The following is a 17,231-nucleotide window of genomic DNA, read 5'->3' on the forward strand; positions in this document are numbered from 1 at the left end:
ACAAACCTTTCGGCAAAAGCCTCATGATCTTGGTGTTCATTCTGGACTGGATTGTGAAGGAAAATGTATCTCCACAGGTTTAGCAGAAAGAAAATTAATTTCTTCCTAGTGTGCTTGGAGGCATACCTCCGATGGCGACAACCAGACAATCAGACTTGGGCTGTCCACCCATGCCATTTCTACTTCTTGCTTACATATTCATAAGCTGAATAAACACTCATGACCACATGGTAATTTACCGAGGAGGGCAGGAAAATGAACAAATTTGGAAATGAGGAGGCAGTCAGGACTCCCCACTCTTTTGACTTCTGATCTGGGCGTCTACACATTTCACTTCAATCAACACATCCACACCCGAAGGCCTGGTGGTTTGATTTTGCCTTTGCAGAATGGGCTCATTCTGTCTCCCCACCCCCTGTGTGTTAATGCTCTGCCATGCGCCCTCCTGGCTTAGACCCATCAGTGCGGCCTGCATCCCTGGTGATGAGGTGTAGGCTTTGCTGGCTTGGACTTTGTGGTGTGGCAGTGCCATGACCAGCCTGCCTAATGGCCATTCAGGCCATTCCTGGCTTCTTTACTACTGTAAATAATGCCAAGAAGCCTGTGCCTGTCTTTGCTTTTGAGAGTCTGTCGCCATCATTCCTGGAATGGGAGCAGGGGTACATCTCCACAGGTGGCTCACGGGTCACGTGGTGCCTTTGATACCTGACACAGGACATCAGAGAGTTTAACATTCACAGAACTTGAGGGTGGGTGCTCGGGTTAGCCTCTGTGCTGGATTCCTGCTTCTTGTTCTGTGTCTGTGTCTTCAGTGACCACAGGGCCACTTCTTTGCTCATGTTCTGGTGTACAGCATAGTGGCCATGGCCCTCCTGGGTAGAAGGGGGGTTCAGTGAGAGAGCTGAGAGGGTCAGAGCTAGTTCAGGTTCATGGGGAGGACTTGATGACATGGCAGCCACTTCTCTGGTGGTGATATGAGGAGATTTCAGTTGCTTCTAATTGTGGCCCACTGGAAGAGCTTTGTGAAGACAGAAGCTGACAGGTGCAGCCAATGCTTCAATTTTATAGCTGAAGGAACAGGCTGAGAACTTGACCATGGTTGTGCAGCTAGACAGTGACCCTACCATTCCACCTACTGTGCTTAAGAGGAAAAGGAGAAGCCACTTTTAACTATGCAGCTCTCTGCTCTATCCCCCTGTCGCCCTTTGTGACCCCTCGCCAACCTCACTGGTCTGGCCCTCACCATGGGCCCATGGGCTTTTTTAGAAGGTGGATCTGATCACAAAGCTTTCCTACCTCAAAGATGTTGGGAACTGGGGTGAAGATCAAATGGCCAAGAGCGGCATAAGAGTGGTTCCCAAAGGCTGAATAAATGACAGCCTAGAAGGACACCTCACTTTTTTAGGGACTGTCTGCTTGGAGATTGTGGTAAGTCCCTCCAGGCTGTATGACTGGACCCCCTTCATGCTCAGGAGGTGGCCCAGCTCTGGCCAGGGCTGTTGTCTGCAGAGTGTTGCCCTGCCATCTGCCAAAGAGTGGCCAGGAAAAACTAGGTGACTGGATTGACCACCAGGGGTTAAACTCCTGAAGGGACAGTGTTGAAGCTCTGCTGGGGTAGCTTGGCCACCCGTGGGTCCATCCAGTCCCCTGACCTATGTCTGTACCCACTGCAGCTGAAGCGCTCTCGGGAGACAGAGGTGCAGCTGAAGCCGCTGGTGGAGAAGAACAAGCGAATGAACAAGAAGAACGAGGACCTGCTGCACAGCATCCAGAGGATGGAGGAGAAACTCAAGAGCCTTACAAGGGAGAACGTGGAGATGGTGAGGCTCAGCACGGACCCCGTCGGCTTCCCGCCCCACGGCTTCCCGCCCCTGTCCAGACTCTGTGGTCCATGATCTCCACCAACCCCTCCCTCTGAACACCTCAGCAGTGGGATCAATCCCAGCTGGCCTTGTAGAATCAATAGGGCAGGCTTATCCACTGGATGATGGTCTGTGACTGTCTCATGCGTCATGGATTCCTCTGGGAGCAGTTACTGCTGTTGGGGCTGTATATGGAAACAGGGTTCGGGTTTTCCTCCATCAGGGATAACTGGTGTCTGTTTTCTGGGTGGTTGTAAGATGCCTTCATGTTCATTGATCAGAGCGCCCATTTCACAGCTTAGAAGACTGGGGCCTAGGTGTGAGTGTGGGCAGCCTGAGGTGGGGACTCTCCCCCGCCCCCGCTTGCTTTCCAGCTTTTAAGACTGGCATAGCACATCCTCTGCCCCACGCCCTGCCACTCCACCCTCTCCAGTGCGCACCGTTGACCACACCTCTGGCTTGGCCTTAGCCTGCAGCTCTGTATCTCCCATCTTGGAACCAGTTGTCTGTCACCCCCGCCCCCTGAGCCCCACAGAAGCCCTGTCCTTCAGACTGTAGCACACCTTGGCACTCTCTTTCCTTCCTGCTGCAGAAAGAAAAGCTGTCTGCCCAGGCCTCACTAAAGCGACACACATCCCTGAATGACCTCAGTCTGACCAGGGATGAGCAGGAGATTGAGTTCCTGAGGCTGCAGGTGCTGGAGCAGCAGCATGTCATCGATGACCTCTCACTGGTATGTTGTCCCTCCTGGCCAGGATGGCACCACAGGAGGCAGAGTCAACAGTGAGCCCTGACAACCCAGCCTCAGGCACTGGGCCCCCTGTGATGCTCCAGAAAGGAGTCTCAGCTCAGCTGAAATGAGATCAGTGCTACCTGGGAACAGTTTCCATGGCAACCTACTTTTCAATGGGCTCCTGGCTTGCCGCGGTGAAGAGGCCTCATGGATCTGTTCTGCGGGGCCTTTGAGTTATTATTAACTTATACTTATTTTTGCGCTTAGCTGCTGCATACTGGGAGTTTGAGCCTGAAAATCTGAACTTTGTTATCAGACCCGAGTTTGAAGGACCAGCTAAGGCTGCGGGTGGGCTTTGAGACTGACTCTTCAGGGCTGGTTCTGTGGAAAGGAGAAGGGAGTAAGCCTGCTGTAGAGAGGGGGATGTTTTATGCAGAAGTCAGAACCTGGCGGCGCCCTCAGTGGACTTAGTTGGAGCTCAGACGCAGAGTGGGCTCTGCTTACTCACGAGACCTGTGTGTATATGAAGGTTCCATCCAGAGGACTTTGAAGGCTAGGAAGCCATGACCATATCCTAGAAGGATTTTATGTCCTTTTTCTGTCTTCTTCTCCCTCCCTTGTCTCCCCCACACTTCCTTCCTTCCTTCCACTAACCGTATAGCTATCCATCTTGGCTTCATTATCCAGATAGCATAATATAGCTAAGGATGACAAGACACATTTGCTGAAGAGACAGTGAGTGAAAAGAAAAGTGGCAAGCCAGAGCAGCGCTAGGACCATCATGACCAGCCTGCCGGGGTCTGATGGGTGGATGCCCAGGCTCAGGCTGAGTCAAGCTTTGTCCTGCTGGAGGGAAAAGGCCGTGCTGAGAGTGAGAGACCCTGTATCCATCTGGGTACAGTGACACTGCCAGCTCTGCCACTCCTACCCCACAGGAGCCCTTTCTGCAGAGGATACCCACTAAGCAATGCTGCAGGACAGCTCCTAGCCCCATGTGCACAGCACGGAAGAAACAACTGGAGAAAATAAAGTGGTCACCTGGCCAGTTCCCGGTTGTAGGAGATTCCACCCTGGCTCTGTCGGAGCTAGGTCACAGGCCCCTCAAACTGCTGTGGACCCTGCCGAGGCCAGCAGAACTACTCCGAGGCCACGCCTCTTAGGCTTTGCAGCCTCTTGACTCAAAGAATAATCCAGGCTTGCCTACGATGGCATGGCCCATCAGGGTGGATGTTTCCTTGGGAGATCTGTACCCAGACAAGGGCCCGAGTGAGTGTCTTGTCATCAGACTCTCAGTGGGGTGCCTAGAACATGACCTAGCCCACACAGTAGAGGTGAATCTCTGGGTCTTAACTGTATGGTGTGGTGGCGTTGGGGCCTGGTTGCAGGTGCTGACGGGTGGGTGTGCTTCTCTGCAGGAAAGAGAACGCCTGCTGCGCTCCAAGAGGCATCGAGGGAAGAGCCTGAAGCCCCCCAAGGTGAGCCTGTCATCATACATATAAGGAGCCTTTAGGACAGGCCGGTCTTAGAGGAAGAGAGGGCCACAGGGTCACTCACAGACCCAGAGCAAAGGCTTGACTTGTGTGACCCGCTGTGTTGGTTGTTGAAAGAAAGGCTCTTATGGCTGTCTCAAGGCTCCATACATTACAGCACAGTAATGTGACCTAGATATGGTAATTTATTCATGGAAAACTTACTAATGGAATTCTGTGTTTGGACCTTGGGTTATATATGTTCAAAATTAAAATCATAAATACCCAGTCCTTCTGAAGGGTTTAAAGGACCCTTGGCCTTGCCTTATGCCACCCAACACCATGCTCTGGGAACTCAGTTTTTGTGATTTACACAGAACGGTGTTCTTTTTGTAAAATGTAAGGCAGCCTAGGTGTCCTGGTGAGGTAGCACTGAAATGACTGGGGAGATTTAGAGACCCTCGAGGGAGGTTTCGAAGAAGGGCGAGGTTTGTGTGTCCCTCACCCTGCCCACCTGTCTGGGATGGGTTTGCTCCTTCCTGAACTGGGACCCACTGGCTTCATCTTCTGATAGAGATGGTTGTAGAGAAATACTTTCATGTAAGCAAAACCATGAAAGCATGATAACAAATGCCAAGGACGTGCTCTCTGGTGGAGTCTGGGTGACCGTAGGGAGTGGTAGGGATGCTGCCGCTTCTGGCACAGAATACTGGTCAGCATAAGGAGGGCCAATGATGCTAGGCATTCCGTTATTTCAAGGACAGTGTAAGTCTTCACCTCAGTGGGGTGGAACACACTTATAACCCCCACCCTGAAGAGGTGCAAGAGGGAAGATCTAGAGTTCAAAGCTAGCCTCAGCTAATTGGTGAGTTTGAGGCCAGACTGGGCTATCCTCGGTAAACAAAGAGGTGAGGGAGGTGTAAATCCTGACATACTATTATCCCAGGACTATCTGAACAAAATACTACAAAATGGGTCTCTTGGAATGAGAGAAAGTTACTGTCTTATAATTCAAGAGGCCAGAAGTCTGGCCTTGAGGTGCTGACAAGGCCATGCTCCTTCCCTCTGGCAGCTGGAGGTCTCCCTTCCCCCTTTCCTTTCAGCTCTAGTGATGGGGGTATTTCTTGCACTATGTCAGTCCCTGCAGGTCACACTGACGTCTTCTTTAGGGAGACCAGTCATGGTGGAATCAGAACCTCCCCTGGCCTCAGTGTGCTCCCTTTCACTGACCAAGTAAATTCACACGCTGTACACCACAGCCTGTGCTTCAATGTCTCTTTTGAGGGGACACACTTTAGTCATGACACCTTTGTATAAAATCCAAGACTTTTAATGTGGATGCAAATGTCAGAACTACTAGAGCATGTCAATTGTGTCTCTGAGCCCCATCTGGCCCACAGGTCGCCTGTGGTGGCACTGAAGTCAGTGTCTGAGCTCACTGGGTGCTTGGAGTCATTAGTGGCCATGCCATAATCTCATTGTCTCCCACAGCCACCCCGTCTCTTTCAGTTACAGGAGACAGATGCAGAGCAGTGCGCTGATGAGGCTGGACCTCCAGCTCACTTGAGCTTCAGGGCCCGGCTTTCTCCAACAGGCTGAAGAAGTCAGGGCCAGGTCTCTGTGTTTTGAGCTCAGAAGCCCAGGAGGCTGGGCAAGGTGGTGCACACCTTTAATCCCAGCACAGTGGAGGCAGAGGGAGGTAGTTTGAGACCAGCTTGGTCTACACAGCAAGTTTCAAGCCAGCTCAGCCAAAGATCCTTTCTAAAACAAAACAGACAGACCGACAGACAGACAGAAAAGAAGGATTGGCAAGTGGTCCAGCACAGCTAGTGTATATCCACAGCTGTGTTTACCGAATCCTAGAAAAGCTGGGAAAGAAAAAAGTGATGGAACCATGGCCCCTCCCCAGGGCCAGTGTCTGTCCAACACTCGGCTGGGACTTGACTGCATTCTCACTCAGCACCACTCTAGAAATGTCCATCAGCATCACACATTGGCCTTGTAAACATGAATGTTTATGGCCACACAGTCTGCTGAGTGTGTGGGCAGTAAACTTGTTCAGGGTGGCACGGCTGAGAGCTCACTTGTGCCCTCCTGTGGTTAGGAATAATACTGCAGTACCTGTTTCTGCCTCACGGTGACCTCACTCTACCGCTTTCAGCAGGCTCCACGGACTGCTTGCTGCACGTTGCCTTTCGTAGAGCTCTTTGCCCGCCATTTCCCCTTCTGGGGGACGTTTTGCTTCTGTAGATGTCACTGAAGTAAAGTCCTTTTGCTCAGAAAGTCTGAATGATTCTGGCTGCTGCCAACTCAGCGTTTGGAAGCTGGGACTAATGGGAAGAAAGCGCCCCCTGCTGCTGGAATGAAGATTGTGTCGGTTCTTATACCTGTCTGTAGTGCATGGGAGCCCTCTTCCACCCTGACACAGAAGTTAAAATACTGAGGGTGGGCGGCTGGGTGGTTCGCTGAACAAGCTTGGCACTAAAAACTCCATAACTCGAGGTTCCCCAGAAATTCGTTCCTGAGGTCTGACTGTTTCAAGCCTACATAGGCTGTGAAGCCTTGATTCCAGACTCTAATTCTGAAATTTAAAATGTTTTCAGTATCAACTCCGAACATTTAGATTCTGGATTCTGGATTAGGGATACTTAACTGATAAAGTCTATAAAAATTTCTGCCAGTCAGAAAAGCTCAGATTTGTGTCCCCAAGCGTCTCAGATAGGAGTGCCGGCCGGACCTGTGCTGGAATGCTGGGAATTAAAGAATTGGAATCTCCCGCTGGCCCCCAAATCAAGAGAGAAGTTCACAGTGCACCGGCAGTGAGTTACCTGTGTATAGCAGGCACAGTGGGTTGTGTCTCCTGTCCTGTTTCCCTGTCCAGCACAGAGCAGGTGCCTCCAGAGTGGCTGACTGACTAAGGGCACTTCCTATCAAGGCAGTGCTTCAATTGGGGATCCCTCTGACGACTTTAGGCTGTGTCAAGGTTGAGAGCTGAAACTACCTGGCTTATCGTGGTTGGCCTGCTAAATCCAGATGCTCAGGCCCTTCTAATCCACAGTCCAGCCTTTGGGCCACTGTCGGTCTCCTGTGATGTTATCCACCCTGAAGGATTGTGAAGTCTGCTTGGCCATGCCCAGTCTGAGTCCCCTCCTCTCTAGGTAGGGACCCCGCCTTACTGTTGACAGTAATGAGTCCGCTCACAGCACCCCTAGTCATCCAAACCTAAGCCAGGGCCTAGAGGCTAAATCTGCTGCTTGTGGAAGGCAGGGCCAGAGGGTTGGCGGGCATCTCAGGAGCAGGTGTTGCTATGGTGTGACTTCCTGCCTAGGGCATCCCACTGTTTTTCGGTGTGGTTTTTGCCGCTTCACAGCAACTAAAGGCCCCTTTATCCCCATGCTTGTTTGCAGCTGAAACCGCTCCTAGGTAGTCCTTCCCAGCTGTTGCCCCAGGAGCTTGTGTGGCTTCGTCGTGTCCTGTGTGTCTGGTGACTCACAGCTGCCAGCGTGGCACCCCACCAGCCCAGAGGTTCAGAGCAGTGACTACATGAAGCTCCCGTACATTTTATGCCCAGCGTGTCTGCAGGGCTGGTCCTTTTCTCGTGTTGGAGATATGAGGGGCCACTTCTCCTGTCCTAGTAGCACTTCTGTAAGGGCTGCATGTCTTTATTTAACCCTGGACCTCTGTCTAGGCCAGGGACAGATGACTCCCCTGTAACTTAGGAGGCACAGCTTCCCCTTGACTTTCTGTAGTGGTTTGTGCCAGGCCGTGTAAGTGCTAAGGCAAATAAGCCCTGAGTGACACACTTCAGAGACAACAGTGGGTTGTGTGTGCCCAGGACACCCGTGGGTGATGGCGATTAGCTGGAAGATGTCCCAGACAGGCGAGGGAGGAGGCACCCAGTTCTTTGTGACTTTGGCACAGAGCAGCAGGCTCTCATCATGGTACCGTTGCTACTGCTGTGCCCAGGGACTTGACAGTTATCCAGGGACCCGAAACTGTTGACAACAGTTATGGGCATAATGGAGGCTGCTGGGTCCTAGGAGGGAAGTTCCCAGAGGACATGCTGGTTTAGAAGCTGTGTCTATGATGAATACCTGGGGCTGGCCTGGAAACTGGCTCTTCCCCGTTGATAGCTCTGTCACCAGCACCTGGGACCCGATCCAAGGCAGCATCGCTGTTACCAAGGGGACACCCTTGGGGCATCCTTGTCCTCCAGCTTCTGCTGCTGACAGTATTCAGGAAGCTGTGAGGAGTGCCTTTTCCTGGGGTTAGAGAGAAGCTGGGGATGGCTTGTCCAGCCAGCACAGGCTAGCAGTGCCTGCACCATCCCCAGCATGGAGTATATCCTGTTTGTGCTTTATTTCTCCTTCTTCCTCTGCCTCTGTGCCCTCGTGTGCCTCTACTTCTCTGGCTGCCAGGAGATGACCTATAGGCATGAAGGTATGCAGCTCGCTGGGTGGGGAGGGTCTTGGAGCTCCTGGCTGCCATTGGAAGATCCTGTATCTCTCAGGTGATTCTGACTGGATGCTGGGAAGGTAAAGAAAGGAGTTGATGAGGTGCTGGGTCTAGTAGAGGAGGGAGGGAGGGAGGGAGGGAGGGAGGGAGAGAGAGAGAGAGAGAGAGGATTTCCTTCTATTTGCCAAGTGTGAGCTTGTGTGTGTGTGTGTGGAGAAGAAACATTCTATCTGCAGGCATTTTGGTGAAAATTACATTACACACACACACACACACATCTCACAGTAGCTCAGTGAGCATGGCCTCCAACTTAACCACGTATCTGAAAATGACCTTGAATTTCTGACCCTCCAGTCTCTACCTCCATCACATACTGTGTGTCCAGTGACTCATAGCTGCCAGCACCCACAGCCACGCACCCCCTACCATGTTGGATAATCACTCTACCAACCAAAAGACACCCCCAGCCCCCAAACCACATTCTAAACTTTGGATTGGTTCATAGAAATGCAGTTGGCTAGACTGACCTGCGCTGTGAGAAGGGTGAGCGGGAAGGGCAAGCCCTCATTCTGGGAACTCTCCTGTCTAAGAGTTGCAAGGGGTACATACCCAGGGAGCTTAGAATCAAGGAGCACAGTCCACCACTCGGCAGCTTGCAGGAAGCAACATTTCCTGGTGGCTCTCCCCAGCCTTTGGAAGCAGGTGTGGGCCGCCTCCTGTGTGTCGAGGAAACAGCCAGGAACAAGTTTTGCGATTTTTCAAGGAGATAGCCACCATGTTCACTTTAAACACCAAGCTGGTTTTTCTGTTTTGTCTTGTGTGTGTGAAGCTGTACCAGGTGGGGTGGCTGTACCGGCTTCTCTGTCATCTCATCGCTTAGACAAAGGAGCTCTTCCAGGCATGGGACAGCCTGTGGGCAACCTCTGTAATCTCACCTTGTGGGAGGTGGAGGCTGGAGGATGGAGTTCAAGGCCAGCCTGCACAACGTGAGACGTTATTTAAAAAGGAAAATAAGGCAACAAGGAGTTTGTTTGTAAAGGAGACAAACTGACCCACCCACGTGTCCCGACCCACCCACGTGTCCCGACCCACCCACGTGTCGTGTCCTGACCCACCCATGTGTTCTGACCCACCCACATGTCCCGACCCACCCCCGTGTCCTGAGAGCCTGACAGGTGCCGGAACTCAGCTGTCTTGGGGCTGCTGGGGAAATGCACGACTGTACATAGTTATGGATTCATTTCCACTGGCAGGATTTCACTGAGCCTCTTGGTTTGGGCCAGCTTCCACCCTGTAAGTAGCTCCCAGCTTCCCTTGGTGCAGCACGGCTCTCTGTGGGGCTGGTCTGCTGTGAGGCTCCATCTGGGCCAGACCCTGGGCTGCTGAGTTGGGAACATCAGCAGTCAAAACCTTGTGATTAGACTGTCGTTGATACTTAATTAGCGGTCTCCCTGGCTTTCCGAAGCAGGTTAGCCTAGGTAATGGAGCAGGATTGTTAGCCCCAGACACATCCAGAATGCTAACAAACCCCGTGCCCTGATCTTGGGAGGTATGTCGTTTTAGAATCTTCCTGGGGCCCACTTGGTAGGGGGAGGAGCAGAGACCTCACTCCATCAGCCACCAGTTAGCACAGCCAGCTCACAGCTCTGTCCCCAGAGGCCAGGCAATTAGCAGTGTTTATGAAAAATAGGGTTGGCCAGGCAGCAGCTCACGACAGCAGGGGTGGGTGTGGAGCTTGGGGCAGAGGTGAGCTATGGTGTAGACCCCATTGCTCCCTGGAGTTTCTAATACCTGTGGGCCTGGGACTTCCTTTCTGAGGGCAGGAGAGAATTCTGAAAGCCACTTGGTCTAGATGAAACCAAGCCTGGTTTCACTGCCCTACCTTCCAGCCCACCTGGGCACGAAGGCAGGGGGATACCCAGTAAATTCTGGCCGTGTCAACCTTCAAAGAGGTCACACACAAACCCCAAATCACTTGACGAACGTTCTGGTGGAGAGAGATAGTGGGTGCCTTATAAAACCCTCTGTAGAAACCTCAACTGTGTAAGGTGGCCGAGAAGTCCCTCTCTGCCCGTTCTCTGCAACGTGAAAGGGACATCCTCGTGGTGCTATCACTCGTGACCCAAACCTCCATGTTCTCTATCTGCACACGTATGACTGCAAACGAACATTGGCGTCAACCTGCAGAGCAGGAGATGCCCTTGGGGTGTGAGGTGCACCGTTCCTCCTCTGTGGGTGGGGAGGAGGTGTGGAACTCGAGGAGGTTCTGGGAGCCCAGAGCTGACCACTGCAGTGAGGCTGCTGTTCTCTCACGGGCATAGGAAGCCCTCTGTGAAGGCGAGGAAGTCTCTCAAAGAGGGTTGTTTAGGAAGAGAATAAAGGGCAGTGTACCTAGAGCCAGGAGCAGGTTTGCGCATGGAGATTGAAGGTTGACGGTGGTAGTCTCCTGCAGCTAGCACTCCCCTGACTGCTACCCCGCCTGGTTTTAACCATGCATCTCTAGGCTCAACCTTGTCTGGCTCACAGAATCTGTTCAGCCAGCAATTACTGAATGAATGAATGAATGAGTGAGTGAACAAATGAGTAAAGCCCCACGTCCTGTAGAGTTTGGAGTGAGAGAGGTGTGGCCAGAGCCTCAGGTCACTGGCACATAGGACATTCAAACTGTGGAGTCTGAGGTTATGAGTTCGGGGCTCTTCCACTATTCTTTCTGATTGTGTAAGTGTTCTGAGTGTGCTGTCCTCAAAAGGTAAGAAAAGTTGCCTCTTAGGCAGGCCTGGGAAGGACATGGGCCATGCAGCTGCTTCTCCAGCTCAGCCCTGGGGTCTTTGTTCAGCTCCCCTGATCATGTGCCCCTTTCCTGGCAACCCATGTCGCAGCTCCCTTTGGAGCCAGATGTCCCACTCAGCTCTTAGACTGCTCCTGGTGCTGGCGCCACAGAGTGGGTGAGGTCCCCTTTGGTGCAGGAAGGGTGGCAGCTCATCTCTTGCAGGGAGGGACCTAAGGCTCAGAGAACCCTGTGTTTAAGGCCAACCCAGGAGTTGCATAGACCTCTCTACCTGTGGCACCTCCTGCCAAGCTGTCATTGCTACACTAGCCACATCTTCAGCTGCCCTCGCAGCTCGCTCTGTCCTCTACAGCTGTAGATGGTCTCTGAGCCCCTCTGCCTTGGGCTGGCACGGATAGGCAGCTGTTCTCTCCTGCTCCTGATGTCTTGCTCGCGATCTCTTGCAGAAGCATGTTGTGGAGACATTTTTTGGATTTGACGAGGAGTCCGTGGACTCAGAAACGCTGTCCGAGACATCCTACAACACTGACAGAACGGACCGAACCCCAGCCACGCCTGAGGAGGACTTAGATGAGGTAAGCAAACAGCTGTATGCTGGGGACCTCCCACCTTCATGTTGGCCAGGGCTGCTTCCTCTCTGGGGCCAGTCCTGCTGTGCCTTATCAGAGCCCCAGAGCAGGGAAAGCTGGTTCTTGTTGCCTTGCGGGTAACCAATGAGCACTTTCCCCAGAGCGGATCTCCCTTGAGACTTCAGACCGCTAAGGACACACCCAGATACTGACCCTGTGCCTCAGCATTGCAGATACAATTACACGTGGCTTATTTCTTACTGTTGCCCCCACATAGGTGACAGAAGTGGTCACACTGGGTGACGTTCATAAATTCTAGGTGTTATTTAGTACAGACTTTCCCCTGGTGCCACAGCCCACAGCAGGCTCCTCTGCCTGTTCTCCCTGTACCTCTCAGTGGCTGTCTCCTGAGCCCTGTTGTAAGAGGTATGCACTGGCTTCAGGGTGATTCCATCTGGTTGTGGCAAGTGCTGATGGAGCTTTCTGGTGTCACATGTGCCCTGCTGGGAAGGCTCCCTGCACTTCCAGGATGAGTCTAGGCATTATGTTCTGTGTCTCCTTGTCCTAGCTCCTTGGGCAGCAGCCTTTTATAGACCCATGGTTGGGTCCATTTAAACTCCTGTTGGCCGTTCCCTTGGAGTTTCCTCTTGAATGATATCAGGACCCTCAGGAAGACGCACCTTCATCCAGTCATCCCACTGGCCTCAAATTCAGTGGCTTATGGCTGGAGGGGCTTACCCATGTTGGAAACACCATGAGTGCCAGGTCCTGTCTGAGTGTCGCTATCTGCAATAGTGACTTGCTACATCAGTCACCCTGCCCCATCCTCTCACGACCGCTTGCAGGTGTCTGTCTCCAGAACAGAGACTCTCAGAAAAGACTTGAGGTCCTTCTCAGTGTGAACCTTCACTGTGGAGTCAGCCTGGCTCCCAGGAGGCCTGCAAGTGCTTGGGGCCAAGGACTGAAGGTGGAAAAGACCTTTTCTCCCAGTAGCCTTCACTCCAGGTCCTGATTCCTTCCTGGCATGACCAGTTCACTTGGGCATCTGTAGACACCGGGGAGAGATGTGGGCATTTGCTGCTATCTTGACTCTGTCTCTTGAAGTCACCTAAGTCATGATTTGACTGTTTTTGTTGTTGTTGTTTGGTTAAGACCACAACCAGAGAAGAGGCTGACCTGAGGTTCTGCCAGCTGACCAGGGAGTACCAGGCCCTGCAGAGGGCTTACGCCCTGCTTCAGGAGCAAGTGGGGGGGACGCTGGATGCTGAGAGGGAGGCCCGGGTAAGTGTGTCCCTTTGTTGATGGAAGGGCATGGAGATTGGGAACAGGAGGGAACCTGGGATCCCGTAGCCCTCACTCCTAGCTGCCGTCTGTTTGCCAGAGAGAACACTTACAGCATTGAAGGGTGGGGGGCAGACAGAGGACTAAACAGCTGCTAAGTCTGCTGCTCTCAACTAGAGCTGCTGAGAGAACTGATTCTTTCAAGTTGTCCTCTGACCTCCACATATGCAGACACGCACAATAAATTAAAATAGGATGGGGTTTTAGGGAGTGATGAAATTATAGACCCAGCCAGTCTTCCAGGCTTCAGTCCTTTCCATCTCCCTGCAGATCCAAGGTGCCTCCTCTCCTCCAGTGTCCGCAAAGAACACTTTCAGGGGTTCTTGGGGTACCTCAGGCTCAGGCACTGCAGGTGACCTCAGTTCATGCCATACATCCATGGTGCTGAGCTGAATTTTTCTGGAAACTTCCTCCCCTGACCCTTCTCCCACCTTGGCGTCACACAATACGTCCCTCTGGGAGTACTGGCGGCACCAGAGAGCACCAGCTAGGGGCCAGTGCTGTCTCTTGCTCCCCATGAGTCAGGATGAATCAGTCCCATTTCCTAAAGAAGAAAGCTGAGCCTCAGGAAGGCAGTGAGATGACTGAAGATGCCCAGATGGTTCCCAACAGAACTGAGAGCTAGGACCATGCCACTGTGGCTCAGAATGCTCTGGAAACAGCCTTGGGAGCCCCACACAGGGAGGGCTTGGGTAGCTGAATAATGCAGATATAATAGAACGGCTTGCAGGTCTCAGGAAAACGGCAGGTGCAGGCAGGAGGCACCGTCTCCAGAAAGAGCTTGGCACTCAGGACTTGAGGTGGTAGCAGATTAGGGTGGGGGAGGGGAGCATGCAGGAATCAAGATTCCTGAGGGGATGTGGCCTCTTCTGCCACAATGAAAGATCCGTCTTTTGGGGTCACAGCATGTGAACTTCTAGGCTTTATGTGGGCTTAAGTTCTTTGTCTTTTAACATCATCCATTTGCCCAGTTAGTTGAGATTTCATAATACATGTTGGGCATGGTGGCATACACCTGTAACCTCAGCACTTGGAGGCTAAAACAGGAGTATTGCCATTACCCGGAGGCCAGCTGGGACTACATAGAAAGTACTCGGCTAGCCTGGGCTATAGAGCGAGACCTTGTTTCAAATTTTAAAAAGAACAGAAAAAGAAGTAGGTTCCTGATTTTTCAGATGATCTTGAACTTCTGATACACCTCCGAGGGCCGGGACTGTGGGGCTCTGACAGCACACCTAGCTTGGATTCTGCAAAGCAGGTCACAGCTGGATGCCTGCTGAATGAGAAAACAGTGACTTTGTTAGAGCTAGCCTTGGGACCCAGAGGCTTACAGTTCTGTCTGGCCGGTTCTGGAAGAGCAGCACTCCTCCAAACTGTCCTTGATTGTCTGATACTGGGGGAGTTAGAGCCACTGCCTCCTGTGACCCCTTAGCTCTCACTTTGATGATGCAGCTGTAGATGGACTTCAGAGCCCTCAAGTAGGCAGGTGTGAGCATGTGTGCACCAGGACCCTCCCCCCCAAACTCTCCAGTAGGCAGGTGTGAGCATGTGTGCACCAGGACCCTCCCACCCTAAACTCTCCAGTAGGCAGGTGTGAGCACGTGTGCACCAGGACCCTCCCACCCTAAACTCTCGTGTTCCAGGCATTGTCTGGTCGGCAGCCTGTGTGTCACCTCTGCAAGTGACTTGCTCACTTCCCGGTCTTTTTCCTTCCAGACTCGGGAGCAGCTTCAGGCTGACCTGCTGAGGTGCCAAGCCAAAATCGAGGACTTGGAGAAGCTGCTGGTTGAGAAGGGACAGGTAAGCAGGAACATGGGCTCTGTGCCCCTCCTGATTCTGTCCCCGTGGTGTTTCTGGGGTCCGATTATATCTTTGACGTGCTGAGGGGAGGAATGTGTTGCCACAGTCATAGCGTTCCCCTCTGTCTTGCCTGGTTTTTCTTTGTTTGCCAAATGCATGGAAACAGAAGGTGACTCCTGGAACTGAGACATGGCCAATAGCTCTTTTGACTGGAACCTGAAGAAAAGCTGCTGTTTCTGACAAGATTTTAATTGCCTGTATATAATTGAAGTGCTGAGGACCACTTGGCAGGGCCCATAGCAACAGGCTCTGGCTGTGACTGTGCCATGGGAGAGTCCAGATTGGTCACCTTCATGGACACCCTCTCTGATTAGATTAGGCTAGGCCTACTAGACAATAGGACAGGGAGGCAGCCAGTAGGCCTTTCTTGTTGCTGCCTGTTGTAGGCAGAGGCTCATCTACTTTCCAGGTTCCCTAGAGACCCCGAGTTAGAGGCACCATCTTGGAACAGCTCTGCTTAGAACTTATTTCCTGTCAGCAGGTTGGGTGACTGCCACGGCCTCAGCATAGTGCACTGGCCCAAACCAGTCACATGGCCCCCCTGGCCTGTGAAATGCTGAGGCAAGTGCGCAGGCACGGGCGTCTGTAGGGTCTTTGCTCCTGCCTTCCGTCAGGGGCTAAGGGGGTATGGACAGGTCTAAGGCGAGAGTCCAGAGTTGAGGGGGACTCACTGAGAGTAGGGGAGACTAGTGAGAAGGGAAGGGATTGGAAGAAGTTCTGAGGTCGGGGACAGTGTTGGCTGTAGACCCACCCAGTGGCTCAGTGCCAGCTCCGGCCGACCTAACCCCAGTGGGGAGGTGATGGGGAGGGCTGAGGACAGCAAGCAAGGTGGAAATAGGGGCAGAGTGCCAGTGAGCTGAGTCCGTGTATGCCCCCCAGGAGCTACCACAAAGCCCTCAGGAAAGGACCAGGTGAGAAGAGTGGGGGCACTTAACCCCCAGCTGTGGCTGCTGCTCCCTGAAGGCAGGAGGGGCACACACAGCCTTGAGTCAAGCACTGGCTCCGCCCCTTACTCCTGTGACTGAGTCACATTGCATAGCCTCTGAGCCTCGGTTCCTTTACCCACAGAGTGAGAAGGTGGCAGACTCAGGTCAGGAGTGGGCTAGTGGAGAGCCGGGATGATGATGAGGCTTTTCCAAGCTCCCATTCTAACTTCCCACGGCCTCAGTTTCCCTCTTCTAGGCTGATGTTGCCTCGTTCGTTCATATGTGTGAGTGTGTGTGTGTGTGTGTGTGTGTGTGTATGTGTGTGTGTGTAGGAAAGGACCAGTGCTTACCAGAGCCCTTGCCCCTAGGACCAGGCTCTGCTAACTTATCAGTTAGCTGTTGGTGTGTAACACACTGCCCCAAAACTTACTTGATAAAAGTATCAGGTTTGATTTGCTCTGAGATCTATGGATTAGTGCCCTGGACTGGGCTCTGCAAATGATTGTTCTGTTGGTCTCTCCTGGGCTTCAGGGGCCCGGTGGGTCAAGTAGGAATAGGAGGCCTTTACATGACCTCACTTGCCGTTTGTGTGTCTGCTCACCCCTCCTCAAGGAGATAGTCTGGCTTCTTTATCTGGTGGTCTGGAGGGGAGGCTGGAGTAACAACTCCATCCCTTTGGAAGATGAGAGAAACTATCAAGCTGTACCCACCAGTATGGGACAAAGGTTGCAGCCTTCTGTATGAACAGTGTGCCCAGAGAGGAATGTGGATGGATATGAACATACATGCAAATCTATACAGCACACACGAACATACGTGCAAATCTGCACAGCAGGAGCACAGGATGTTAGGCAGAAGGCCTCCTGATGCTGAGGGAGAGGGAGAGCCAGTGCCTGGGGCTCTGGCCTAGCACTGAGGATGCCATGTTGTCGGAATAGAGGCTGTGCTGTTCTCACACTGCATGTGCGTGGAGCTCAGGGAAACTCGAGTGGGCAGTGCAAAGTCCTGCAGGGTACTGACTTGGTCGCCATGGAGCAGTGTCCTGTAATGGCCCAGGGGACCTGGTGCCTATGGGGGCAGAGAAGGACTCCTCACAGACATGCTGTTGCTTTTGCCTGGGTCTAAAGGTTTAGAAGGCAATGAAGTCACACAGCCTCTGTCCATGTCTGTGGTCTTTTCTATCCTGGGTGTTGGTGGCTCAGCCAAGGCTGGAACCAGTGAATAAATA

The 17,231-nt window shown here is 52.6% G+C and overlaps 1 protein-coding gene across 9 annotated transcripts in view; it reads left to right on the top strand.

The window, feature by feature from the left end:
- The window catches only part of Jakmip1 (janus kinase and microtubule interacting protein 1), a 118,702-nt gene that overhangs the window by 80,583 nt on the left and 20,888 nt on the right, over window positions 1-17,231 (top strand). For all 9 annotated transcript variants that reach the window (XM_041636572.1, XM_041636576.1, XM_041636579.1 and 6 more), the window contains exons 6-11: window positions 1,674-1,820; window positions 2,455-2,595; window positions 4,011-4,070; window positions 11,754-11,882; window positions 13,029-13,157; window positions 14,934-15,017. In XM_041636572.1, the coding sequence (XP_041492506.1) occupies window positions 1,674-1,820; window positions 2,455-2,595; window positions 4,011-4,070; window positions 11,754-11,882; window positions 13,029-13,157; window positions 14,934-15,017 (690 nt within the window). The remainder of the gene's footprint in view (window positions 1-1,673; window positions 1,821-2,454; window positions 2,596-4,010; window positions 4,071-11,753; window positions 11,883-13,028; window positions 13,158-14,933; window positions 15,018-17,231) is intronic.

Source organism: Microtus oregoni, unplaced genomic scaffold (genome assembly GCF_018167655.1).
Source record: "Microtus oregoni isolate MIOR12 unplaced genomic scaffold, Mior012 000049F_ref0000343, whole genome shotgun sequence".
Taxonomy (NCBI): Eukaryota; Metazoa; Chordata; class Mammalia; order Rodentia; family Cricetidae; genus Microtus; species Microtus oregoni.